At 41.4% G+C, this 27,573-nt stretch overlaps 2 protein-coding genes across 11 annotated transcripts in view; both read right to left on the bottom strand.

Annotated features, from left to right (window-relative positions):
* Nucleotides 1-18,331, bottom strand: part of erc1b (ELKS/RAB6-interacting/CAST family member 1b) — a 276,578-nt gene extending 258,247 nt beyond the window's left edge. For 8 of the 10 annotated variants that reach the window (XM_072672916.1, XM_072672915.1, XM_072672914.1 and 5 more), the window contains exons 1-2: nt 18,117-18,331; nt 6,268-7,219 (exon numbers count right to left, since the gene is read on the bottom strand). In XM_072672916.1, the coding sequence (XP_072529017.1) occupies nt 6,268-6,948 (681 nt within the window). In that variant the 5' untranslated portion in view covers nt 6,949-7,219; nt 18,117-18,331. Of the gene's footprint in view, nt 1-6,267; nt 7,220-8,293; nt 8,396-16,850; nt 17,274-18,116 lie in introns of those variants that run through there. The other 2 variants (XM_072672913.1, XM_072672912.1) reach the window with 2 other exon arrangements.
* A 1,600-nt stretch (nt 18,332-19,931) lies between these two features.
* ninj2 (ninjurin 2) overlaps nt 19,932-27,573 on the bottom strand; it is a 42,027-nt gene continuing 34,385 nt past the window's right edge. The window contains exons 2-4 of the mRNA XM_072673919.1: nt 22,579-22,789; nt 21,564-21,746; nt 19,932-21,453 (exon numbers count right to left, since the gene is read on the bottom strand). Of these exons, the coding sequence (XP_072530020.1) occupies nt 21,598-21,746; nt 22,579-22,789 (360 nt within the window). The 3' untranslated portion in view covers nt 19,932-21,453; nt 21,564-21,597. The remainder of the gene's footprint in view (nt 21,454-21,563; nt 21,747-22,578; nt 22,790-27,573) is intronic.

Here is a 27,573-nt window from a genome sequence, read left to right on the forward strand (position 1 = left end):
AGCGAGGAGCTGCTCGAACTATGCAAGATTTAGAGGACACTCAAAAAGACAAACTTCAAGCTAAAAGAGGACAAGCTGAATTATTCAGTGAACTGCACTACGCAGAACCCGCAACAACTAATTCAACTGCTGACTGACACGTTTCTGTCCATCACTTGGACAGGCATCCCAGACCAGAAAATTACAGACTAATTGTGATACAATATTCTTCACTGGAATGAAATGGTGTTTTAACCTTATAATGGTAGTAACTGCCTGCTAAGTAACACTTTATTGAGCTTAATAACAGGATAATCATGTCCCAATTAATGTCCTATTATCAGTAAAGAAAGTGATTTCTTTATATAAAATACCTTTTACGTTATATTTTGACATTCATTTGTTACTTTTTACATCCAGACAGCGATCAATAAATGAAATACTCTGATTTATTTAAAAAAAAAAAAACTCTAATTGAACTAATGTCAAAGGTCTTAGGTTTGCATGTCGATTCCTTTTGTCTTTTATCTTTTTACTAATTACTGACTGTATAAAGCTGCTTTGAGACCAACACCAGTTGTAAAAAGTGCCATGTAAAAAAATTTTATGGGGTTTTTTTTGTTCATTTGTTTGTACAATGTTATCTGCCTGTGTTCTAAAATGCAGAAATTTGGGACCAAATCCACCCAAATCAGCATTGAAAGAAATCGAACACTGACGTTAGGTAGGGTAACGAATGTTATATTACAAGTTTTTATATATTACTTTGATATATTTATGATATTACAAGGGTAAACAAGCCTCCATGGGCTGTATGGTGGAAAAGGCAGTGGAGGGAATGCATGTTCTTGTGTGTGTGTGAGCTCCTGAAGAACTCAGCTTGCGAGAAAGCCAATGGAAGGAATGGAGGGACAGGAAGAGTTGTGTGCATAGCAAAACACTCACAAATGCTGAGACTGAATTTTCAGGAGTTTGCTGTGTCACATCTCATCATGAGTGCACAGGTCCCAGAGAAGCCTTCCTTTTCTATTCAGGTCATTCCTGAGCTTTCTTCTCCTTCCTATAACCTCTTTCACCTTCTCTGAATTGCACTATTAACACTTCTATATCAAATCACGACAACTCCGAGAACCATCTAAATACACACACCATTCTTCATGCAGGTTAAAAACAATTAATAGACAGTTCCATATAGAACCATTATCTGTACTATACAGAACCCTTCCCAACATGCGGTTTGTGCATTCATTCAACAGAAACCCTAAATGAAATAAGGCATGAGGTAACTAACACTAATTCAACCTTTGTGACCCTAATTATGGCCCATCCTACTACAAGATTGAGCATGTGTGTGTGTGTGTCTGTTTGGACTAATCATCCCAGTTCAATCTTGTCAGAGGAGCGGCTCAGTTAATCAGGGTCGCATTCAGAGTTACTGCACATTACTGCAGGGTGCAGCTTTCCGACAGCCTGCTGAGTTCAAAGCCACGTCTGTAGTAACAAATAGCCTGCCTTTGGACAGGAGAACAGAGCCAGAGAGGTGGTGGGCCAGAGGAATTCCCATTCTGCAGTTACCTGCGAAGGCGAGACAATAGCATTCACACAAACAATACAACAGACGACATAAACAGCGAGTGGTGTAGCTTAGTGAGTGCCAATGTTGTCTTCCTCGTGGCAAATTGGGGTTTAATTCTTTGTAGTACACCACACTACACCAACACGAGTCCTTGGGTAAGACTAACATAACATTTGCCTGCTTGTGTAACCTGGCTCAAATGCAAGTCACCCTGGAAAAGAGCCATAGACAAATATACACCACAAGTGAATTAGAAGGCAGGAGAGTAAGGCACTGCCACGATGACTCAAGGATCACTGGTTTGAATCCCGAGTCATGCTGCCTAATATCAGCAGCTGGAGCCTGAGAAAGCACAATTGGCCATGCTCTCGCTGGGTGGGGAGATGGTTTTCTCTCAGCAGACGCAACAGGGCTGGGTACTGTGCCAAGCACTGTGCTCAGAGCGCGCTGGCTGCACGGTGGCATTGCATCTGCGGCAGTTCAAAAAGAGCTGGTGACTGGTTGCGCATGTGTTGGAGGAGGCATGCATCAATCCTCCATTACGTGTGATAGGGGCAAGAGTACTAATGAGTGGGTTGGGTAATTGGCTAAAATTGGGGACAAAAGATTTATGAAAATGTATACAAAAAATAAACAAAAAGAAAGTGCTGGAAGCACATTTTACAGCTATACCTCAACCTTGACATTTAATCCATCCAGTAAATGAATGAACATACACAGGGCAGTGAGAACCACCTTAGCACCCAGGGAGCAACTGGTGGTTAGGTGTCTTGCTCAAGGAAGTGAATTGGAATACAGTTACACAGTGACTGTGTTACTTTTGCTACAGTTGGAGTTTTTCCAGCTTTACTTACACTCCCATAAAGGCTCAGTTATACCTTGGCTTGAGTGTACACTACAGGCATTTATGCATTTTTAGACTTAACGCTTCTGTTGTTGCAGTGTTCAGTAAAGCGTCGGATGGCAGTGCAAACCTAAATCTTCCTTTTTGAAATAAGCTTGACGTGCGCCAAACCGCAACAGCGTGTAGGGCAAACGCTCCTTGATTTTGAAATTTTTGGCACGTGCACCATCCCGCCAGTTGCAGTGCATCAAGTATAAAGCTTAAGGTAGCTGTCCATTAACATAAATGCTCATTTGAACAAGTGTATAGGCCTATTATGTTAATTCTTTTGGACAACATATTTTAAGACCGTTCTTATACCCCTGATAATGATAGAACAATAGCATTGTAATTAAAGCACGTTTGAACTTTTAATTATTCTATTTTTGTACTGCCAGGCAAAAATTTGCAGCTATTTGCCTTAAGTAACACGTCTTAACCTGTCGCAGTCCGCTTTTCGTGCACGGAGGCACCGTTACTAAAGCATTGGTCATTGTGTACACTGTATTCTTTGCCAACATGATAGAGGTCACTGTCTGCTCAGTAGACTTTGGTCACGCAGAGAGCAGAATGAACAGAGCAGCCTGGCCATCAGTGGAATGATTGCAATCGTATCCTTTATATTTCATAACAAGTTGATGAAGTAATTATCGTGACAGACCTACAAGTGTAACAGTGGCAACACAAACAGAGGTGTTAAAAAGCAAATATTAAAACACTAAGAGCAGTTTTACACAGCTAAGAAGATTACAGAAATGACAGAAAATCAGCATAATGGAAGATATGGGCCAACTGGCCAGAGACGGACAGAGGCAGATTTGGAGAGCTGAGCAGAGTCGACCACTAAACAAGGACAGGATATTCTTTCTTCAGGCAGATGTCACGAGTGAGCGCGTAGGTCGAAGGCCTTGAGTTTGATTAATATTTTAGATATGTCATCATGGCCTCACTAAAACAGCACCAACCAACAATCACCTGTAGCAAGAAGTAACTGAGCACCGCAGAGGGGGAGAGAGAGAGAGAGAGAGAGAGAGAGAGAGAGAGAGAGAGAGAGAGAGAGAGAGAGAGAGAGAGAGAGAGAGAGATGTGTGTATACTCTCAAGATTAAATTACCATCATGAGAGCTGCTGTCTCCCTGGGCTGTGTTCAACTGGCATCACTCCAAGAAAACAACAGACAGCCCAGTCACTGAGGACGTAGCCCCTGATACTGAAACACAGCTCAAAATTGATCACTCATACACAAACACACACATTCACACCAACACAGGTGCAAACAGACACTGCATTTACCCGGTGCTTTTCCCATTGCACATGGGGAGAGAAAACCAGGACTGCAACTATTTAATATTTTAGTGATGCAACAAAATGAAAATTCCTGGTTCTAACCGAAGCGGAAATTTCAGACAAACCCACCAAAACCCCCCAAAGAAAGTCTGCTTTTGAATCAATGCAGTACGTAAAGAAACGTTTCTGCCTAATCATTTAGTCCTCTTCAATTACCACCCACTATTTCAGACTATCGTGCTATCGGTCCTAGGAGAGTGCTGCTAATATGAAGTCACTGGACAGCTGAACATGCTTGGAGGAGAACACAGACAGCCAGTTCTGTTACATTAGCTAACAGATGCCCGCTGGCATCATCAAGGATCAGATCTGCAGCGTACATAAAGTTTACGGGGCAAACACTTCTGATTCTGCTGTTTCTTAAATGAAATCAAACCACTAGTAACCACCGTCGAGCTAAATCCAGTAAAATAACCCCCCTAATTTAATCAATGCATCATTTTATCAACAGAAAAACATTCAAATGAGATGCTAATGGTTGGATGTTGACACTTCATTGAAGAGTTATTTAATCTTCTGGGGTTTACTTTTTTTCCTCCTCTCTTTCGGGATATTTTTGCCCATTTCTGGCCAAAGTTCTGGGTTCATTAACAAAACATAACATTCCACCAAATAATATTAGGATCATTTGAAAAATGGACATAGAATGAGCTTAGTTTACCTAATGAACAGCAAAATACACTTAAATACAAATCATATGACCACGTCTGTGGGACACAAACTCTAAATAAAGAGAATACAACTTTTTAACCATGAATCAATTAAAAACACCAAGGATGTAACAATATAAATCCTTGCAGGTTTAAAGTGATATTTTCAGTATTTTCAGGTCAGAATTTGATACTTTTGATACTCAGATAGGATGAATCCACATGTCTAGTTTTGATCACCGACAGTCGTTTTTCACAAAATATGATAATTTTTGTCTTGAGACTTGAGACTTTGGGGTTGTTTTTTAAGAGACCCTTTAAAACATTTACAACGCATTTTGAATGATGCAGCAGCAATACTCCAATGACTACAGCACAGTTGTTCACAGACTTGCACATAAGGTGGAGGTGGCCAGAAGAACTTTACGAAACATGAAGAACACCCACTTCAACAGTTAGCTTTAGCAGCTGCCTTTTGGGACTGATAAAGTGCAAAAACAGCTCCTGCCATCAGCTCTTAAGAACCGAATCCAGGGCTGCTGGATTCTGGTCCAATAATAACACTCAGTTCACCGCTGCCATTAACATATTTTCCGTTACACGCTCTCTCGCTCTCCCCTACTTATATCAGATCTGATGAAAGGGCATTGCTTATGTTAAAATGGTTAAGGAAGCAGTTGCGCAGCAGACAGAATATGGCATAAACAATTGACATTTTAGAGAAACCCAGACAAAACCTACATCAGACAGTAGACAAATCTTATATATTGCAATATCTAACAAAAGTAAAAAGGGTGGCCTCTGCCTTTTGAATCAGAACACTTTAAATGTCGCTTGGCTTCCAGCTTTCTGCTGCTTTGCCTGCACACATACAAATCTACACTCAATGCTTTCAACTCCACTAAGCAGGCTCATCTGCATTACCCCCCAGCCACTAAACAAACAGATAGATAGCTAGATAGCTAGAAAGAATAAGGGGAGAAAAGCCAGTCTAAAAAATGGCTTTAACAATCACAGAGCGCTTCAGTAATCAGACCCCATCTGCAAGTGATGGGGCGCTGTCTCTTTCTGTGCCAGGAGCTAAATGAAATGTCACGATGAGATTACATGGCAATAGATTAGGCCTATTGTGTGCTACAGCATACAAAAACCTCACACCTCAGCCCACATATTAATAGAACAATTACTTTTCAGACAGAGCAACCACTGAACACCAGTTATGTCCCAGGTGCTGCAACACTTGTTAGTTCTTCACCGAGGGTCAGCAGCTCAGAAAGAGAAAAAAAGCCCCATCTGTCTGCAGAAGTGGGTGGTAGGCCAGTACAAAAGGGACTACAGCTTTCACATTCCAATATATGGATTTTACTACATCCTGGACATAGGCATGTTATCAAATTTGTTAGCTAAAGGTGGAATGTTTTTGGAGCACTTACACAATTCCTACAGGTGCAGAAATATGAAGAACATTTGCATATAAAGTTAACATTTGCTCAATAAATGAAGGCTTTCATATAGAAACTGCTTCATTGTGTATGGATTTATGAGGATAAAAAGGGGCATATGGATACATGATGTCCATACATTATCATTCAGATAGCAGAAAATATTCTTTATATAGAAAATATTTATTTATATAATCTTTCTGGGAAGGAAAGGCTGGACAATTATTACATGGTTTAGGCCAGCAGCCAATTGTCACCTAAGCTCCTCCACAGTACAATAATCTGTACGATACCAGACTTTTTCTTAAGAAATCACCTGCCGATACAGATCATTCCGATACCACTATGCATCCCAAGAAAAAAACGTGACGTAAATTTCAGCTTTCCTTACCTGCGTCTCTTCCTGCACCACTCGGTACTGTTCCTTCCACACTGCAATCTTTGAGACCTCGTCCTTGCGAAGCGCGCGCTCCTTCTTCAGTTCAGGACTCCAGAAGGTCTTGATTGAGTTCATGGAGGAGCTGAGCTTGCTCTCCTTCACGTCTACCTCCTTGCGCAGGAGCTCGTTCTCCCTAAGCACCTCCTTCAACTGCGCCTGCAGGTCCATGATGGTGTTGTCGCGGGCCTGCCGCAGTGAGTGCGGCACGGTGGACGCCATGCTGGAGGGCATGTGGTGGTCCCCGAAAGCGATGGAGTCGCTGGCCATGGAGCCGGGAGCGCCGGTGGCGATGTTGGGGCTGCTGCCCATTACAGTGGTGCGGACACCATAGGGCAATCTGCCCCCCGAGCGGCCGAGCGTCATGGTGCTCTTGGGCAAGTCGGGGCCAGAGGCCACCACTTCGTTGTCACTCAGGTACATGGGGCCGGAGGTGGCGTAGGCAGCATTAAGGGACTGGATGTTTTCCATGGACAGGGTCTTCCCACCGGGGCCTCCGCTGCCCCCGGTGCTGCTAGTGCGCCGGTGGCCTAGTTGTGGCGACCGGGGTAGGCGGGGTGAGCGCCCGGGACTTTGGTTGCTTCCTCCACTGTGATTGCCCTCCACTTTGCCCACTGAGCGGGCGCTACCGTACATGGTGGCTTTGGCAGGTGTAATTTGATGTGAGGATGAAAGGAAGGTCTGGACAAATATACCACGGAGGCTGATTCAGTTAATCCTGAAGATTCCTGAAGGTTGTTATGGACTGGTGTCTCTCTTAACTGAAGGACAGGAATAAATATCTCATGGTCGAAAAGTCTGAGGAAGTGAACACAATGACTAGGCTATACCATTCATAAGGGGTCAGACAGGGTCATCTCATTAAGCGCAATCCATTAATTCTGGCTTTATCCAATAACAGGTCGACCTGGAAGAGATAAAAAAAATGAGTCAGATAACCACATAACCAAACCTCTAAATCGACCAATCATACACATAATGGAATGATACATTTACAGTACAGTAGTCTAAAAACTGAGTACAGGAGGCATGTACAGACCCTCCAACACACACAAATACAAACACATACTCTCCTCATACAATCAGGGCTACTACTGACCCTGTGGAGCGTTTTCCCTTGTCTGCCTGCCTGGCACTGTTTTCCCCAGAGAGGAAATAAGGGCCTAATAAACAACTCTGGCATAATCAGCCTTTTAACCTCCTTCACCGGGCTTTATGTAGGTCACTCACATGCCACACTGTATCTGCCTCAGTCCTGCGGCTTCCAATACCTACGTCCTGTGCTCTCAGCGAACCTCCTCAGCCTCAAACAGCTGATCTTCTGATCCTATCTTTCTCCATCTTCACGTATTCTGTCATTTTTCAACTCGGTCTTCAATTAGCGATGCACCAAAATGCAAATTCCTTAACAAAACAAGCCAAAATAGGATAGAGCCCAGTCAAATGCAACACAATTGACATTTAAGTCTTCACTTCTGTTATATGCTACAGTGCTGGACCATTTTCTGGAGGTAGCTCAAACTACATCCAACACCCAATCAAACAGTTCATCAAACAGTTAAGTCTAGGTCTTATGCACACGGACACTGACGTCTCCTCACACAGGACTAAAAGCCTGACACGTTCACTGGAAGTCTGACTAATGGTTGAGTGCTCAGCTACCTCAGGGCCAAAAAGCATCCAAGCTAACTAGATATTATAACTACAGTCATGCTGCAGCTTTGGGCCCAACCAAGCATGGCAGCACATTACCACTGGGGTCATATACTGGACTACCAAACATATAGCATTCTAGGAGCTCAAGAATATAGGCAGAAGCTGCTGGTGGTGTAGATCTACAGTCTTCTGTTAACTAAGTGCTAAGAAACTAACATTTCACAACATCCTGATTTAAACAGTGATTCCCTCCTGAGGTGTTTATTTTCTTGTTTGTATGAGCATGTAAAAAAGATCAGGCCTCAAAAGCTCTCAAATTAAGCACCTTCTCCCTAAGCACCTCCTTCAACTGCGCCTGCAGGTCCATAATGGCGTTGTCGCGGGCCTGCCGCAGTGAGCGCGGCACGGTGGACACCATGCTGGAGGGCATGTGGTGGCCCCCGAAAGCGATACAGTTGCCGGCCATAGAGCCGGGAGCGCCGGTGGCGATGTTGGGGCTGCTGCCCATTACAGTGGTGCGGACACCATAGGGTAATCTGCCCCCCGAGCGGCCGAGCGTCATGGTGCTCTTGGGCAAGTCGGGGCCAGAGGCCACCACTTCGTTGTCACTCCGGTACATGGGGCCGGAGGTGGCGTAGGCAGCATTAAAGGACTGGATGTTTTTCATGGACAGGGTTTTCCCACCGGGGCCGACTACTCAACATCTGTAAAGAGCCAGTTATACTTGCTGAGGTATCCAGATGGCCAGGGCACACTATAGCCCAATCTGGCATCCAGTCAGCTCGACTCTTCAGTACAAAAAACAGCATATTGACTCAGCTTCCTTCTCGGCTGAGCACTCAACATCCGCACTCATGCCCAGTCAGAATTTTTGGGCTGATGTAATTATTTGTTACTTTCAGTGACAGGAACACAGGGTTCAACACTGACAACTGCTCGATTGCCTGGAGCAAGTAAAACAGTACACTGGGAAAGCAGCACAAAAAAAACCACTGTTCCAGTCATGGGCGTCAACATTCAGCATTACAGTATAGCCATCACATGCAATATCTGGCACAGGAAAGCTCATTTTTAAAGCACACCTTTAAGTGTCTCACATCATCAGAAAATATTCTTTGTCTTAAGACATCTCGACATAGTAGTCTAAAGAGCTCTAGATATCTTGAGACACTGCCGATGGCAGGGTATGATATCAGTACAAGCATAATTACATCCAGATCAAAGAGGCAGTTGTTTGCATTCAGCTATGAGGGGGTCATTTGTTCCAGCAAGCAGCCTTTTGTTTCATGTGTTCATTCCTGCTGAAAACTGTCATTGTCATTGAGCAAGACTGGCTTTGCATGACATATCATGTGAGGTGTCACATGAGAAAACGGACATTATAAGTCATCATTTTAGATCTAATAATCTAAGTTATTATATTTAGAACTGGTTTTCTGTCTCAATATCTACTCAACGCTTTGCTGAAAATATCATATAGCTCTTTATTTACTAGCAGTGTAAAAAGCAGAGTATTAATAGGATGTCCGGTGGAAGGCTACCAGGCCTGAGCAGACAGCACTTCACCATGGTATCCACATGACTACAAATGTCTGTTTTAACCAAGATGATCTACATACAGAACATAAACAAAATTAATATGAATATGAATATATATATATGAATATGAATATGAATATATATATATGATAATTAGATATCAGATTAATCTGCAGAGTACCAATACCATACTCTGTAGATGGCTATAAATCCTATATTATGTGTGTAAAATATTCAGGTATTTAAAGTGTTCCACTTTTTATAGGTTGTACTTTTCTACAGCATGTACTGGTTGAGTAAAAGTTTCAGATATTGCAATAAACACTGTGTATTGTGAATACATCTTTAAATATCGTGATACAGTATTTTTAACCATATCATCCACCCCTATTTTACATACATCACATTTCTTTTTCTCTGTAGTTACTACGCATTACAAGAAGTGTATTCTTGCATGTTCGATAAGTACTTCTAAACATCATCTAAATCAGTTAGTGAACAGGCCTGATTATGGAGGTCTGGAACATCAGTTAACAGGCGTCCATGCTGGCTAGTCTCACGTTAAGTAATGAAGGGAGTGGGAGGGCCATCCCACCCAACCAGAAGCCAATTATGCTCTCCGAGACACCCGTCCACAGATGGCTGTGGCCTCCAAAAATGTCAATTTGTCTAATTTTGCCCAATTGTGAAAATATACCAATAAATAATGTATAGTTCTTAAAATGTTTTACCATTCTACTCACCCTACAATCATCATCACAGTGTTCAGTACCATTTAATATTTGGATATGTGTGAAGGCTTAAGGTAACAACAAGCGAGTGTCCATTTCCACATTAACCTCAGCTCCTATAGGCCTTAAAAAGCCTCTGCAGTTAGCTTAAAATTTTAGGCAGTTTGAGGCTATGCTCCAGGACAGGCACTGGTGACATTCAAGCTAAAATAGTACCAAATAAAACCACATTTCACATTCAACTTTATAATACAACACAAAACCTGGTGTGCTACATTTACGGCAAGCTATAAGTGCAATATAACTATGACAAAAGACAGCATGCTACCATCTGCTCATGCCTCCAGGGCCAGCTTACACCTGGCCAGTAGACTCAGAAGATCAGCAAGCTCATTTCCTTCAAGCTAAATCCTTTATTTGCTTTTACTCTTTCTTCCATTCATTCGTTCATTCATTCAATTTTACACTTAGACAGTGTAAAATTGTTATTCTTGCTGATTACTGTTTTTATTAAAGATAAACTCAGCCTACCATACAAACAGCCCATACAACATCACTGAGCACATCAGCTAGGCTTATAAGAGAATACCAACAAATAATCATGATCTTACTACACAAACTGCATTATTAGGGTCTGTAACACCCCATTTCTGTTAGTGTGTTCAAGTCTGCCTACTGCTGCACAGGACCAATGGTACCAGCATGCATCTACCCGCACCAGCGTATTTGTAGACATGAACTCAGGTCAGCTTTGAGCTCTCTTCAAAAAGTGCAGGATCACACCTGTCTGCATGACGCTACAGATCCCTTAACAGCAGAAACCCAGCACTGAACCAAAATAGTTCATTCCTATAATAAACTTAAACACCATGCAAAAGCTGCATGTTCTGAATCTAAAAAAAAACAGAATGCAGAAATTACTTTAAATAGAAGCCTGGTCAACAAAAACTCTATTTTGGTGCCGTTAGCACTGCAACTGCAACAACAATGAATCGAAATGAAATAAAAATATCACTCAATTATCAAATATCTCTTATGCAGCCATCAGCTTAAACCTTCTGGAGTCTACAAACATGTTGACGCTTGAAACGCGATGTTTTACTATGTTCCAACTAAGATCTTTATGAATATCTCCTGAATCTGTAGTCTGCTCTTTCGATTGCATCTCATTACCGGATTGTACATAACTTACATATCGAGTTACGAGGCTGCGCCCTTTCACCATGTCTAACTGGTGGATTTGTGTGTCCGTCATCTGTCTCTGATCTGTAATTGCTGGATTTGTGATTTTTCATATTTAACATGGACATTACCTTCTATGCAAGTGTCTTTAAAGACAAATTAAGGAAGATCTGCAAAAATGGACAAAATGCTCTTAGACTCCAGTGGGTTAAATGCAGCTTGAGGTACATAAAACTCTGATGTCTTTTACCTAGCAAAACCTAAAACCAAGAAGTAGCAGGTATAAAATAAAATTAAAAGAATTTGTTGTGGATGCAAAGTCATGTGCCAAAATTCACTTTACTGGTTCAAAAATCACACATTGCAGCGAACAGCAAGAAACCTAACGTAATTCTGTTCTCAAAAAAAATCTGACGACAAAAGCTAGCATGACCACAGCTTAAGGTTGCTACTCGTCCATTCTCAAGAGACGTCAACAACAAAAAATAAGAACGTATGGGGGTCCCTTTAGGCCGCAGTCTGACATCACTTGTGAAGTCCTCCTAAGCTGAATGGCCTACTCGTGGCTATGTTAGGTTCCTGTTGAGTTCACGTCCAGACTCAACACAAAGCCTTACGACAGAGAGAGAATGAGGGGAATGAGCTGGTTGTTATATATAGAGCCCATTGTCCAAACATGGTAAATAACCAGTAGAATATTCCTCAATACTTTTATTTTGAATTAAGGCTTAGCTTACTCCTGCTGCAGTGTCCCCTTCTTATACATTTGTATAGCATTTTTGTCCACAGTCATCCCCACGCTCTGGGGGAAAAATCAGTGTTCCTTTTGCTTCAATAAGAACACCTACAGCACAAAATCTTCAGCACAAAAATAAAGAGTAACATACCAAAATCCCTGAGCACACAACCCACACCCAGTGCGGTTTTAGAGTAAGCCTGACCTGTTGCCCAAGTCATGAATGCTAAAGCAATAAAGGGAGACCGTTTGCACGTTATCTTGGATCAATCATCTCAAACCAGCACATTCGTTGGATTGTTCTTCCAGAGGGACTCTGGGTCAAGCAATCAATAATCATAATCAATCTATATCTGCAAGGAGGCTGCTCTTTCCTGTGGCACCAGGAGGTCCTGCTCCCTGGCTGTGTGTGCTCTAATTAGGTCACTATATTAGTGATTGGCTGTACGCTCAGGCCACCCTCAGAGAGCACGGAGACCAGGAGTGGGGTTAGTGGGTAATCTAGAAGGGAGGTCAATAAAGGCTAGCTGTTCAGCCCAGCCAGTGAGGGCATACTCAGTCCTGGTCATAGGTCAGGACTACAAGATTGCAAACACATCAGTGAGAATGCCTCAAAAACGATCGCAGAGCTCTTGCTGATTTCATAAGCACTCATGACTTCCGCTTGAGTGTTGACTGCTTTAAACTTCAGAACTGCACTGGCCATTAAAACCAGTACTGTGACTGTTCCTGACCATCAGGCAAATTTAGAGCCAACGCTCTGAATACTGTAAAAAGTCCAAATATTTGATCCTGATGATAACTTGGACTAAATTCACCCAAACTGGGAATTCTATTTAATGGATAGGTTTACTGACATTCTACAAACAGTACAGTACCAGCCCATTTCCACTGCTAACAAATGATCAACAATCTTTTAAAAATGCCAAACAGAATTACTTTTCCCCCTTAAAGCATTTGGTTAGCCAATAGCAATATAACTAGGACATGACCGTGGATTTAACTAGCTTAAGTAGCTTTAATGTATAGTTGGGACAGAGATGACCATTTTTGTAGAGGTGGTTATGTGGTGGAGGTGGAGATCTTGTTTACACCTGGTCACTTCATGTGACTAGTATCTGGACTGTATCAATCCTGGTCAGATTTCAACCACATGCATTTACACTTGGTTAGTCAGACTGAAATCTGATTGCTTGATGCATGACAAAAATTACTGGAGTTTTAGTTGTGGAATGGGTCTTAGAGGGACGGGTGCGTTTCCACTGCTATAAGGTGGCTTAAATGCACCTGAGACCAACCCCTGAAGTGGCACTTACATTATTTTATGTGGGTTGGCCTTCTCCAGATACAATCCTGATGCTCAAGACGGATTAAGTGACCAGGTGTGCATGAGGACAGGGTAAATGTTAGCAAACCTGCCAGAAAAACACTGTTTCATTTTCTGCTTTCAAACCAAATTATGAGTATGAACATAACCAAGGACCAGATTTGCTGGTGGCAAATGCTTCAGTGGTGAGTGTAGTGTATACTCAGTGGTGAGTGTATAGTTCAGACCAAGATTTAAACACTTCAGTTTCCCTCAATAAAATCAGAATGCATGTCAAACTTAAAGTCTAAACACTTTCAAGAAACTGTTTTTCACAAAAGCTTGATAAGGTATTCGACCTGATGGGCAAATCGGGGAGAAGCATTGATAATAGTACCACACAGCTGGCACACAACTGGCATGCAGGTTCCGTCATGGAAAGAGACATCAGTGCATTGGTGAGGAAGGACAGCAATGGTTAAATGATTAAAATGTCTTGAAATACTGCTCAAAAGAGAAAACATTAAGAAGAGTCCTACAACTTTACATCAGCTGACATGCTGGAAAAACACATTTTTTCCAGAGTGTTCAGAACAAGTCAGCATGTTGAATTCCATTCATTTCTCATGACAAGCTAAGGGGCCTGTCACGTGGCTAGCTGTGAGTAAAGCACGGCATAGTTACTGCATCTGACAGGTCAAAGGAGAAAATGTAGCCGACTTGTTCCTTTAGAAATTGGCCACGTGTTGGTACACATTCAAACACATTCACTAAACCCCCCTGCATGCTCTCAGAGGTGCCAGAACACCAAAATACCAAACTGTATGTGACAGCCTGCACCGTCCTGAGATATCAACAAATGTTCATCCAGCTGTTTCAATGTTTTCACACACATACTGTACCTCCCTTTTTTCCCTGAGAGTTAAGAAGAAGCGCTTAGCAGGTCAAGAAGACATCTTTGACCTTCTCAGTAGTAAAGCAATCAGTCAGAATGTAAGGTCCAAACCAGATGTCCATCAGTGCCCCTGGAAAGAATTCAGGTTGGCTGAGCTTTGCAGTTATGCTGTCTCGTTCCTATTAAGCAAAACGTAGCCAAACCTGGAGAGTAGATTTAATAAAACTTAATACTGATCGCTGATCTTCTTCCTTTATCACCAAAACAGATCAAGGGTGGGGCTGGACGCAACATTAACCTTTTCAAGCAAATGTGGGAATGCATCAATGTGCAGCGCCTCTCAAGACGAAATGTACTTTGCTTTTTGGAATCAACCAACATTTAAAACACTCTTGAACTCCAAACACTCACAGAAATCCTTGCAGAACTGCACTTAGGAGCTCAACGTGTCCTTAGTGGCCTTTGCTAGTTATGCCAAGCACAACCGCTCACTGTACTGGGCTGAGTCAGATACGGTCAAAAACTGCCAACCCTGCAGCAATATGGATCACATGATCTGACCAGCTCTCAGGATTGTCTAAATTATAGCAGATCACATTGGCTGATCCCAATACACAGCTGACTGATCCTTCCATCTCTAATTAAAAGTGTGGAGAATAATTACCATAAAATCAGCCTCTTGTACTACATTTAGAAACTAGTGTGTTCCTAAACAGGAGCACCCCACCTAGATACTACTGACGTCCTAGTCCTACACTGCACACTTTAAACTGTTCATTGCTCAGCTGACAAACTGAGAGACACCGAAAAAGCATCCAACAGTGATAGAAGCATGTTGACAGACGCTAGAGTAATATTACAGGATTTTACACAAATGACTTGGGGGACACAGCATAACGCAGTTCACCCCAGAGGTCTTGTCCAGCTCCACTAAAGTCACATAGTGCAGTAGCAGTGTTCTGGGCCTGGAGAGGCCATTCTCCCTATTACAGGTCAATGGTGCATCAACATGATTCCCATAATGTTACTGTAATGTGCTTACACAACAAACACAATGAGTGTTTGACAAATAGTGTCAAACATTTAGTTTATTAAACATGCTTTTTTTTTATAGAAAAACCAAACAAACATTCAAACCAGTTCTAATTTTGCTGCAACAGACTTTCTACCATCAGACATTTAAACAGATATTTCCCAGTGGCACAAGGTACAGATAAGATGGGAGTTAATGAGTTTGAATTTGAGTAATGCCATGGTGGTGCCACATTTCTGGCAATAGCAATAAGAACTGCATATATATTGGTTGAGCACTAATACAAGTAAATACAAGTGCCCCCTTTTCTGCTTGTCTGCCATATAATGTCTCACACTTTAAAAGCAGACCATGCTGAAACACTCCTTATAACATCAGTAAGCATGACCATACAAAACAATTCATTCACCAGCCCTTTTTTTGGAAATTAGTTTCCATATATGTGCCGTATGAACTGGGGAATGAACAGTTTCTAACCTTTAACAATGTCAATTCAAACTCTTATTTAGATTGAATCATTTCCCATTCCCACCCAGTAGCCAGAACTCCCCCAATCACAAAACGGGTCTCTCTTGAGTCCTACCAATTCAGAGAGAACGAGGTCAATTATGCTCTCTGGACCTTCTGGCCATGGATCATCATTGTGGATCTAATCATCAAACCAGCGATCTAATGATTTTTATTAAAAATCCCAGATATACAAACAACTCAGCGATGCTAATTATACAATCAGGTAGTGTTCATATATGTGCCCATACGAGAAAACGGTCTCCACACATACCACAATAACAATAAAACATCATCCCATTGCCCTCCTCTAACAAAGGCCCTTTAAAAACAGACATCATCTACATGCGAGTGACATTTTCCACATGGCCGAGAGAAACACAGGCTGCCAGAAAGCAAGTTAATCCTTTGCAGTAATGTGTACAAGACAAGGACACGGTGTGTTTACACTACAGGGCAGTGTGACATTCATTTCCTCCATGACATGTAGACCCCGATGCTCTTCACACGCACAAACAACTCTCAGTGACTGTAGTTCTAACCTGGGGGTCTCTCACAGAGCAGACTTTCTCAGCCTATCCCCAGCAATTAAGGAGACAGGAGAAGGGCCAGGCGACTTTCCCATCAGACAGTCCCCACCCTTGGGCTCAAGCTATCTGGCAAAACTGAGAAATCCTGCTTTGTGAAAAACCTCCAGGTGAGGGGTCAGATCACCACATCCCACAAATGCAATACTAATAATCTATCGATAATAATAATAATAATCTAGCAGCTTACCACAGCAACCACTCACACAAACACTAGGTGTGTGGATATAGGCCCTGTCTCATCACACAGCAACTAAAGGTGCACGAGCAAAAACCCCACTCATCAGAGCATCCACCCACCCGTGTGTCCTCACCTCACCTACACACAGTCTCTCATCTACTCCTATCACACTTTGTGAGACTTACAGTATCAAGCATCCACCCTGATGACCCTGACAAACACCGTGGCAGTCTCCCAGACCCCTCAGCATGGAGAGATCCACTACCATCGCCTGTTCAGAAGTAACCTGTTGATTCGTGTTGATTGAATCCACTGGCTCATCGCTCAACTCGCAGCTACTGAGAAGCAAAACGAGAACTGGAGGAGCTCATAGTTGGTCGGATCTTCTCCTTCAGCTCAAATAATATCCGGATGACTGTTTTCTATGACTTTGTGACAGTGCTCGGTTTGTTTCGCAGGCTGCAGAGTGGGCCGAGGATTCCGAGTGGACAGTAGCACAAGGCTACCACTGTGAAATGCTAATGGGAGGGGCTCCCGAAACCATTACTAAGGAAGATTTTTAAAGAGCCTCTTCTGAGTTAGAAGGACTCACAACTGACAGAAAAGGGCTCGGCCGCTGCCGTTACACAGCAGACAGCCGAGAGAGTGGCCGAGTGACGAGTGGCGGCGGGTTTACAGGGTTACAGTGTAGCGAACAACTCCTCAGTGAGGCTCAACGGTTCCCCCTCAACACGTCACTGGCGAGTAGCTATAGCTACTTTACGCCACATCCCACACTTATGAAGTATTTATAGCCTGAACGGGGCTCAGTTAGCCGAAGCGCTGCGAAGAAAGGGGGGAAAGGCCAACGTAAACCTCGTAAGAAGCGCCAAAAGCGCCTGAAACTGAAGCGAGCACAAGCTGAAGGGCTCCCCCTCTGAAAAGCCTGCCACCGCCTGCACGTTCACGTCTGCCTGGACAGGGCTGCTCGAGGGCTGCTCGAGGGCTGCGCACAGGCTAGCGGTTTCAACGGATCCGTCCGCAAAACGGACCCTCAGTTCATGACACGAGCTCAGCTTTAGCTCGGTGGCTACCTAGCAAAGGATACATGACAATGAAAGGAGACACCCATGGTCTGCTCAAGATCCCTTTTTCCGCTTTTCCCTCCTCCCGTGCCTCCATTGCTCGCGCAACAGCATTTCACGACGAGCCCTCCACACCACACACACACACACACACACACACTCGCATTGTAACGACCACCGGTGCGAAGTGAGCTCCGTTCGGGCGAAATGCACTTTACACGGCTGTGGAAACGCGTACGAAGGCGTTTGGCCGTTTGCTGGGTGAAATACGCTCCAGAGTCGCCTCGAAACGACTCCTTATTCACGGGCTACGTCCGACCAGCTGAGGATCCGACTAATCAGCCCGACTAGCGACACTGATGAAACCCACTTTAAAAGCTCTTTTACCTTCTCGGAGATCCGGTTTGCCCGCTTCACGGAGCAGTGGGAGCCTGTTTCTCGGGTTGCAGGCGGACCGTTAGAAGTTAGAAATCCGTTAAACGTTGGAAAAGCCTCTTTTCCACTAGTTGTTTCTTTCCTCGCTCTCTTGCCAGCACTACCAGCAGCTCCCCGAGCCTGGGCGCTTCAGTGACGTAAGGACTCGGGATGCGCGCTCTCGTTGCTCATTAGCGGCGTCCGACTCCTGAACGAGCCGTTCACCTGAATCGGTTCTTTTCAACGAAACAGAGACCGAGTCCAACTTTTTGTGGCATCTGCGGTGTTTTTTAAAGACTAAGGACTTTTAATGAATTTCAAAGGATAATCTTTCTGTAATCTTAACTGTATAAAATCGCAAAGTATCTTAAATTCTTCGTTATAGCACACGAGTTTTCATTTTTAATGGAAGCTATAAGTAGCCGGCCTTCCTGTTTTTTATGTTTGTACTCTGTTAGTAAGTAGAAGCTGCAGGCATTTTCACTAGCTTAGAAAAACATCATTGTAACCTTGTACGGCCTGTACGGAGATGGCGATGATGAAGTTGACTTGAATCAATAAACGTACGATTCACTGAGTCATATTGTTCAGAGGGATCGGCTCCGTAAACTGAATCGAACTGAACCATCACTGGTTACTGGTCCACCACGACGCCACGCACGCTGACTATAATCAAGTCTGATTAACATATGAATAGTAAATGGTTCATTTATGATCACCAACACTGCTGGTGATGTAATTGATTACTGGGCTGCTGAGTAGAGAAACTGTTTATGATATATTCTAATAACATAACATGATCTGGTTAACAACGTCAACAGTGTCCCTGTGATCAAAAAATGACCAGTGATGATGACCAATGTAATTTGTGAATTAGCAGTAGTCTTTAATTGTACACCTTCAAGGTGTATCAGTGTGCTAGGAGTGTCTACTAATCAGTAAGTCAGTAAGTGTATACAGTAGTGGGTGTTGCTGATGTGCTGAGAATGGCCCACTGCCCAGGTAGTCTCATATAGGGCCTCCGCTTGCTGGTCTTGGTGTAGAGTAGGCAAGAGGTGGACTGGTATAGTTGGCATTTTCATCCAAAGGCATGGATTCATGTAATTTAAACCTTTTCCTAGAAGGCTATGATGAGCATCTGTTGACTAAATCACAATATATTTATGAACATACGGGTTGACAGAACTTCCAGGGGATACGTGGCCTCAGTAGCAGTGAAAAAGAACAAAAACAGCTGTACTGCAGATGCACCAATATGTACAAAAGATCACATATTCATGGTTATGTCCTCCATTTTTCAGCTTCTAAGTCAAATTCAGCTATGCTGGTTGTGTAAGCTGGTGTATGTAACACTGCAGATCCCATTCAGACACAGTTTAGCCGTAGCTATCACAGCTGTGGTGGCTGGTTATACAAAAGCTACTTGTGAGAGGGTTTATTTATAAAATGCCACATTATGTGCTGGTACATGTTCATAACTGGCAAACAATTCAAAATATCATAGAATGGCTGGAATATGACCCATCAAAAACCACTACAGCTAATCTACAACATCCAACAATAGTCTCCTTACTGGCTGGACTGGTCTCACTCTCTCTGGTTGGCGAGTGCAACATTAAATAACAGGGGTTCTGGCAGGGATTCTGGGGCCCATGATAAAGATATTATACCACCTCAGATCACGTTGACCCTGAAAATGTAACATTATGTATACAATGGAATTCACTATTTGGAGCAAAACTGATATCCACTATGAGAAAAGTACCGAAGACCATATTTACAGTCATTACAGTGTTTAAATTCTTTTTATTGTTAAAAAAATAAGAAAGAAAGAAAGTTGTGTAGCATAGTTAACCAGTTGTTTAGCATAGTGCTGCTCACCTCCTTCTTCATTTGGGAGTAGGGCTGTGATATGGGAATGGGGCGGCAGAGCGTTTGCCCTCGCACTACAGCAGTTGCAGAGACAACTCATTTTAGTATGAAGAGGTTCTAAAGACTTTGCCTGCATTGATTTATTTTCAGCAATTTAAACACACTGATTTTTTCCTCAGGATATTAAATGACTAACGATAACCTACTACACTCTGGACAATGCCCACTCACTGTATCACTTTTCTTTCCCTCTACTGCCTTTGTTTTCTTTCTTTGCGTTTCTGGCATTTGTTTTCTGTTAAATGCAAACATGGGGTCACTCCTAAGTACTATACACACCTGTTTTGAGGATGGAATTACATTCATGTAATTAGAAGGGGGAGGCAAATTAGGCAATGCAGGGGCTCTGAATGTTCACTGGTTACCAAATAAGAAAAACAAAAGAAAACATAAAATTTGTTAAAATAAAATAATAAAATATATTACTGTTTAATAGTTTAATCCCTTAGACCCTGTAGCCCACACTTCTTTACTTTCATAACCATATTATTAACATAATTAACATAAGTTTCATAGGTCCTATAACAGAACCTGGTGGAATGCCACAGGATATACTAAATCAAACTCTTACCAAAAAACAAACATCACAATTGTTTCTGCATAAGGATTAATAACTGAATAATAAATCTAGAATTCCAGGGGTTAATATTTAATGAATCATTAAATGAATATAAAATGTGCCCTTGTCAGTCCTAGGCCCTTAAAATTGTCCTAACTTTCCATATGGCGTCCCTGCTAACGAATGCAGGCATCTGTTAGCTGACATAACAGAATTAGTATTGTTTGATATGAAAAGGGATAATAGGAATTATTAATATGGACGAATGCTATTTACTCACAATGATATGTTATTAATGTCTGTTTTGTAGACCGACTTAATGGGTATTTATATTATATCCCTCATTAAAATAGGCCACTACTGTCAAATAGACCACTAATGTTATTTAAGGTAAAATATAATAGTAATGCTCACGCATGTAGTCATGTGACCTACTTTAATGCTTGTAAATGTACTTTATTATTTTTCAGGATGAACATTAAATAAAACCATTACAGTATACTTGTATAATAGTATACCTTACCTGAATTAATTTCAATAATCAACTGTAATTCAATAAGACAGCAAAGCAAATTAAGCCTCATCATTTAAAACTGAATAAAAAAAAAATAAGAAAACTGAATTTATTCGACAAAATACTAAAACATGCATCTACTGGAAGCTGGTCAGTTTAGTTTAAATACAGTTATCCTAAAACACATTATATGTGAACAATACAATTCCCTAAAATAAGAAAGAAGAGCATTTTTGCATTAGAATATCCTTTGTTTTGTTTGGTGTGAAGGTTGGGCTCCAGGGTTCACTGTTGGAATGGTGGTCCTGAAACAAACACAATTAACATACATGATGTGTGCAGTCTCCGATTTATTGCCACAAGTCAGAGCAAATTTACATATTCATCATGGTAATAACCACTGCAAGGCCTTCACCCGCAATACGATGTGTTTCCAGCCTGTAATGAGCTCACTGCCGAGGGTAGAGGCCTGTCTTCTGCACGCCAAAAGCAGTGATGAAGATGTTGACGATGACCGTGAGGAAAACTAGCACAGTAGCCACATTGTTGATGATGTCCAGCTTTCTCTGATTGGTGACGTTATTGAGATCTTTACGTGCTGAAAAGAGAAAAAGAAAGACAGAAAGGAGTGTTTCATCTAATTCTACATCTCTCTTCTTAAATGAAAGGACTTATGTGTGTATCCACTGTTAAAGTCTCCAAATGCAACATTCCCCATCAATGTGTATGATCAGTATGTCATCGCCGTCCAATGAAAAACATGTATTTCAAAGATGGTGGCTTTAGAAAAGAAGGCAAATATGTTCGAAATTTTGGAAAAATGGAAGTTAATGTAAAATTTAGTTTATTCCAAGTTATTCAGAGCGTTTCTATTGGTCCATTCACCTAGAAATATTACAGTGTACAGAGCAGCTACAGGGTTCAATCCATGGAAAAAAACGAAAAACTAAAAAAAAAGATAGAGATACATGTTTTTTATTGGACAGCAGTGGTATGTAATTGCAAAAACAGGTAATTTGTAATGAATTGTTTCTGTGATAGACAAAAAAAACCCAACTCATTTAAATACATCTGCCTTTTCAGCCAACAGCATTTTAGCATTCATGCTACAGTTATAAGGAGTGTTTCAGCATGGCCTGTTTCTGAATAAGGCAAAAAAAAAAAGGCAGCTAAACACATCCATCAGTCACAAAGGGCTGTTTTGTTCTTGTAAAGGATGTCAAGAGATTGGGAAATGGTCATTTAGAATAAATTATGACTGGTTTCCGTACATAAACTGACAGAAACCTCAAAGGTGGATCTCAGGGAACAAGAAGCAAATGTAGGGCATGGGCCCTTTATGTCATTAACCCAAAACAAACAAAAAAATTTTTAGAAGGTTCACACTGTTCGAGCTTTGACACTTGATTGAAAATCTCATCTGTGCTCACCCATAATGACAAAGAGAGCCCCTGCAAGCACTTGGAAGAGTAGAGACACTGCAATGAGCACAATCACGGTGATGTAGTACTTAAAGTCAGGCCCTTGCTCCACCACTGCTTTCAGCTGAGACGCATTGGCCATCAGCAGGGCCACGTCCAGCATGCTCTCCGCCACGGTCTTCTTAGTAGCGTAGTGATTCATGTTGAGAGGTGCAGCAGGCTGTGAAAGAGAGAGATGGACAACACATTAGGAATGTTGTAGATGAGGTTGTACCTCTGACACAAGCAGGTGAATCATAAAGAACAGCACCACTGAGAACATAGAAAGTACATAGGGTTTATTTGTAAAATAGGTTTACAGTAGTGATGGTTTACAGTAGTACGACAGTATGACAGTACATGGTACACGGTTCGTCCTTTGGCCTGTGTTTCTTACCTACCTTAATACCACGATTTACAACTCACATAATTTAACCGCGTCACAGTCAGCCTGAATGCCTAGCACCAACGTGCTGCTAGCGAGAGTAGACGAGCACCAGAAACTTTTTAGAGAGTTGTTTTAATGTGTAGTTCTACTGATTAATCAACATTTCTGTATAATTAAATCATTAAGGTGTAAACACACTTATTCAGAGTGGTTTGGTGTAAAATGTTAGAGGAACACACCTCGTGGTTTTAGAGGAACGTAGTGCTAGCTGGCACTGCCTCTTTTTGTTCATTGGCGGACATGTAGCAAGGCAGTGCGCATTAAAATGTCACTTAATATCAATAAAATAATGAAATATTTTAGCTCCCGTAAAGACGTTTAAATAGCCCACACTCAAATGTGCTTTACTTTAATTTAAGGGTTTTTCACATTCACATATCTTTTTTACAAAAATGGTTCTCTACGGAACCAAAAGTGGCACCCATCATTTTAAGAGTGTAGTTCTAAGCCACAGCTCTACAGCTCTGTGTATTTTACCTACTATTTATAATAGGGTTGTTTCAAATGCTCCCCATGTCAAGGTAAGGTATGTGGTCATGGCACATGGTGTACCATGTACCACGTTTATGGTACACCGAAACTCTTGGGCTCTGACCCTGCAGAAGACGACTCAAGTCTGGACTAGGAATATGCTCATGCCCTTTAATTCTCCCCACCAGTTCATACACTACAAATTTACACACTCCAGAAGAAACCTTTTCTTCATGTTTTTTTGTCAGTGCCTCCATGTAAAGCACTTCTGCGAAGGAGCTATTTATCTTCTTTCCTATTTTAGAAGAATATCTTCCTTTATGTCCCACTCACTTTCTGCTCAGAGATAATTCAACATCTGAAAACCCGTCAAATGAAAGTTATTGTAGTCTTCTCGGCAGCAGTAAAGAAGACAGTATTCAGAAGACATCTACTTTCTTAAACTACTTTCTGGATGTTTCAGTTCTGGAACAGGCCAAAGGCAGACTGCATCACTCAAGGGGGACAACAGTGGACAGTGGGCTATTAATTCTGTGAGATGTATATATAAATTGAACCTGCTGTACATTTTCAGTGCGTCTGTGTTTTTGGTGTCTCATAAAATGGTGCTAATAAAAATATATTCACAGAATAAGCGCAGAAGACAAAAAAGGGGTTCTTCACAGGTTCTTTACCAAAGACAAAATCCTATAGACAACAGAAAATATAACAGGTGACTTATATAAATAATGACTTATTTGGAGTTCTTCATGTTAAAGGGGTGCTATATAGCATCTTTAAGGGTTTCACTGTTGTCACAGAACCCTTTTTGTGTAGTTCAGATAAGAAACATGGTAATGAATGGTGTGTAAGAAAGCTAACAGATTAAGATAATGCTATATTTTAAGTGTCTCCCTTTGTTGTACAGAAATACTCTTGTCATCTACACTGAACTCCCTCTCTTTGATTAAGCTTCTTCCCTTTTCTCTGGGATCTGTAGGCCTTGGCTGCTAGCTATCTTTTTAGCACCACCAGGCTGCCAGGAGATCACATTGCGTTGTATGGAGCTTCAGTTGCATACTGGTGACCTTTTGTTTGCTTTTGTCTTTGGACATATTGATCCAAAAAGCTTGTCCGACCTAGCTAAAGTAACCAAAGGAGCAGCAGGGGTTTAGTGAAGGATTAGTTGGCTAACTTGTTTGATCTACTACATCCATATAGAGGCAAAAGTGCTAGCTACAGCCACACAACTATGGCTTGTTTCCATTGTGTTGTATCTGCCAAGCACAGTGAGATTGACTGCTACTACTAGTGAGAGCTATTGCTATAAGAGCTACTATACTACTACATAGTACTATACTAACCAACTATTGTCCCACCTCTCTGTACATCTCAGAATCAATCAGACTGTTTCTGCGGCTGTTTCTAATATGGTCTGTTCTGATTGGCTACCTCGTTCAACAAGCACTCAGAGCTGAAACACTCCCAGGAACTGCACTAAGAATAAGTGTGGCAAAACAAGCAACTGTAAAGTCTTACTGTTACCATATACATCTTGACTGTAAGAGCTGGGGAGTAAATGATACACATTTACATATTACTTTAAATGTATTTATTCAAAAAAGTGAGGGAAATTCACTTTCCACAATGGGGCCTTTAAATAGAAACATAGGCTACTGTAAACTGTTACTTGTTCAAATGATAAAAAAAGTTGGGAAACCGACAGAACTACACTATATAACTCAAAGTCACACTCCCAAGAACTGTGTGACGCTGCACAATCCCAGTTATATATTGGGTAAAATTAGTTATATATTAGTAATATTAGTCTACCTCGTCAGTCCACAAACTTCTTAGATTTGAGATGCCACGACTTCTGTTTCTCTAAAAAGTCCAGAAATTCTTCTTGAGAGGTGGTTCAAGGCATGAATTTCACTTGCTGTTTGTAAGGGCAGCCCAAGAGCAAAAAATGCCAATTCTTGCATACTGCTGCTTGAAAATGTTAACTTTAAGATAAGCATTTACATTTATTTTCATTCAAATCAGATTTTTAAGTATTATCATTTACTCTGTAACATCTATATTAAGTCACACTTTTACTTTTAAGATTAAGAAGAATACATTTAAAAGCCACTACTTTAACTTACTTTTACTTAAGTTATAATATAAACTGAGAAAGTCTGATTTTCATGAGCTAATATTTTATAAAAGTCATTCAAGTACAGGAGTTTGTCACAACTGGCTGACATTCAACTAAATTAGCCTAATCATGGACGCCAGCTGAGAAAGCACATACAGTATCAATAGTATTAAAACTTAGTGAGCTTTATTATTATTATCAGCATTAATATTAGTCAGTATTATTATTATTATAATTATTATTACATTTACGGCATTTAGCAGACGCTCTTATCCAGAGCGACTTACAAGGTTACTCGTATTACAGAGGAGGGCCAATGTAGTGTTAGGAGTCTTGCCCAGGGACTCTTATTGGTGTAGCGCAGCATAGTCACCCAGACCGGGAATCGAACCCTGGTCTCCCACATGGTGTTGTTGTAACGCAATGGTAGGTGGTGGTGTTATCTGTTGCGCCACACCAACCATTTCTTAGGTCTTTGACTATTTTCAAACAAGTGTTGGATGTTTGCTGCCACCTGGCTGTAGTAAATTTCAAAACACCATAAATGACATAAGAATAATTTAGCACAGTGGTTCTCAGTTCTAGTCTTGGAGTAGCACTGACCTAGGACTGAACTGCACCTTTGTAATCAGTAGCCATGGTCACTGTGAACTGTAGGTGTTGGCTAATTCAAGTTTCTACATGTTGTACCTTCATACCACCAACAGAGGGCATCACAGTGTGGCTGTCCCAACACTGTGGTGTGTCTGATCCACCTTGACATAGTTTTGTCTCGTTTGAGACCACATGAGGACGCCAGACAGCAAGTTTTAACTCTGGAGCTTCTATGATAATGACATCAGACATTACCAAGGAAAAGGAAAAGCAATGACGTTCACTGATACTATGCTGCTTAGAATAAGCATAAGGTTTTAATGAATTATTCTTTGGTTTTTTCCTGTATTTTCCAGTATTTATTTTTCCTGTATTTATTTAACGATTTTCCAAAATGTCAGCAGTATTAAATTATTAAGATATAAAACAAAAAGTGATTTAGTGTGGTTTGCTGTAAAATGCTCTGTTTTAGGGAAATGTACCCAGTCAGAATTGTTCACAGTGGTAGTGTTAGGATTTAGCCGTCTGAAGAGGTTAATGCCTTAAAAAGCTACCTTACAGATGTATGACCTAAAATGCATGGAAATACTGAAATACTAAGTCTTGGGTCTACGAATAGTCCCCAAGGAAAATCATTCTTGACACCGCCTATAACAATCTGACTTTAGCAGGTTCAGTGTTTTGTGTAGTTAATTAAATAGCTTTATTTGTGTTGTAAGCATCATAACCTCTGGTTCTTATCATTTGGTTTCTTTACAGTGGACCATTTCGCATCAAATCACCCTGATTGACTTCTGCAGAAATGTTGAAAATGGGTGGAACTGCCCTTTAATATTCATACTATAATGAATAAAATGGTAATGAATAAAATAGTCATTGATAAGCAAATAAGTAAATACAAGAATGAAGAAACCCATGCGTATTTGTTATCAGTCAGGTAGCCAACTGGCGACGGTGATGTCATGCAACATCAACACCCTGTAACACTCTGTAAAACTCAGGATACACATACAGGCAATACATTGCGACCCCTGGTTTTCACCCCTGGTTCACCACAACTGTAAAGAAATCTGAGCCTGTAAAACCTTGTTTACACTTAGTCACTTCATCCGTCTTGACTATCAGGACTATATCTGGATTAGGCCAAGTCACATAATAATGCAGGTGTGAACGCACCCCAGACGCATTTAAACCAGATACAAATCCTGTCACTCAAACCACTTCAGAAGGTGGTCTGAGACGCATTTAAGCCACGTTATAGCAGTGTAAAAGCATCCGTCTCGCCAAGAACCTATTCAACAACCCAAACCCCTCCCAGTAATAATTGCTGCAT

Source organism: Salminus brasiliensis, chromosome 2 (genome assembly GCF_030463535.1).
Source record: "Salminus brasiliensis chromosome 2, fSalBra1.hap2, whole genome shotgun sequence".
Classification (NCBI taxonomy): domain Eukaryota; kingdom Metazoa; phylum Chordata; class Actinopteri; order Characiformes; family Bryconidae; genus Salminus; species Salminus brasiliensis.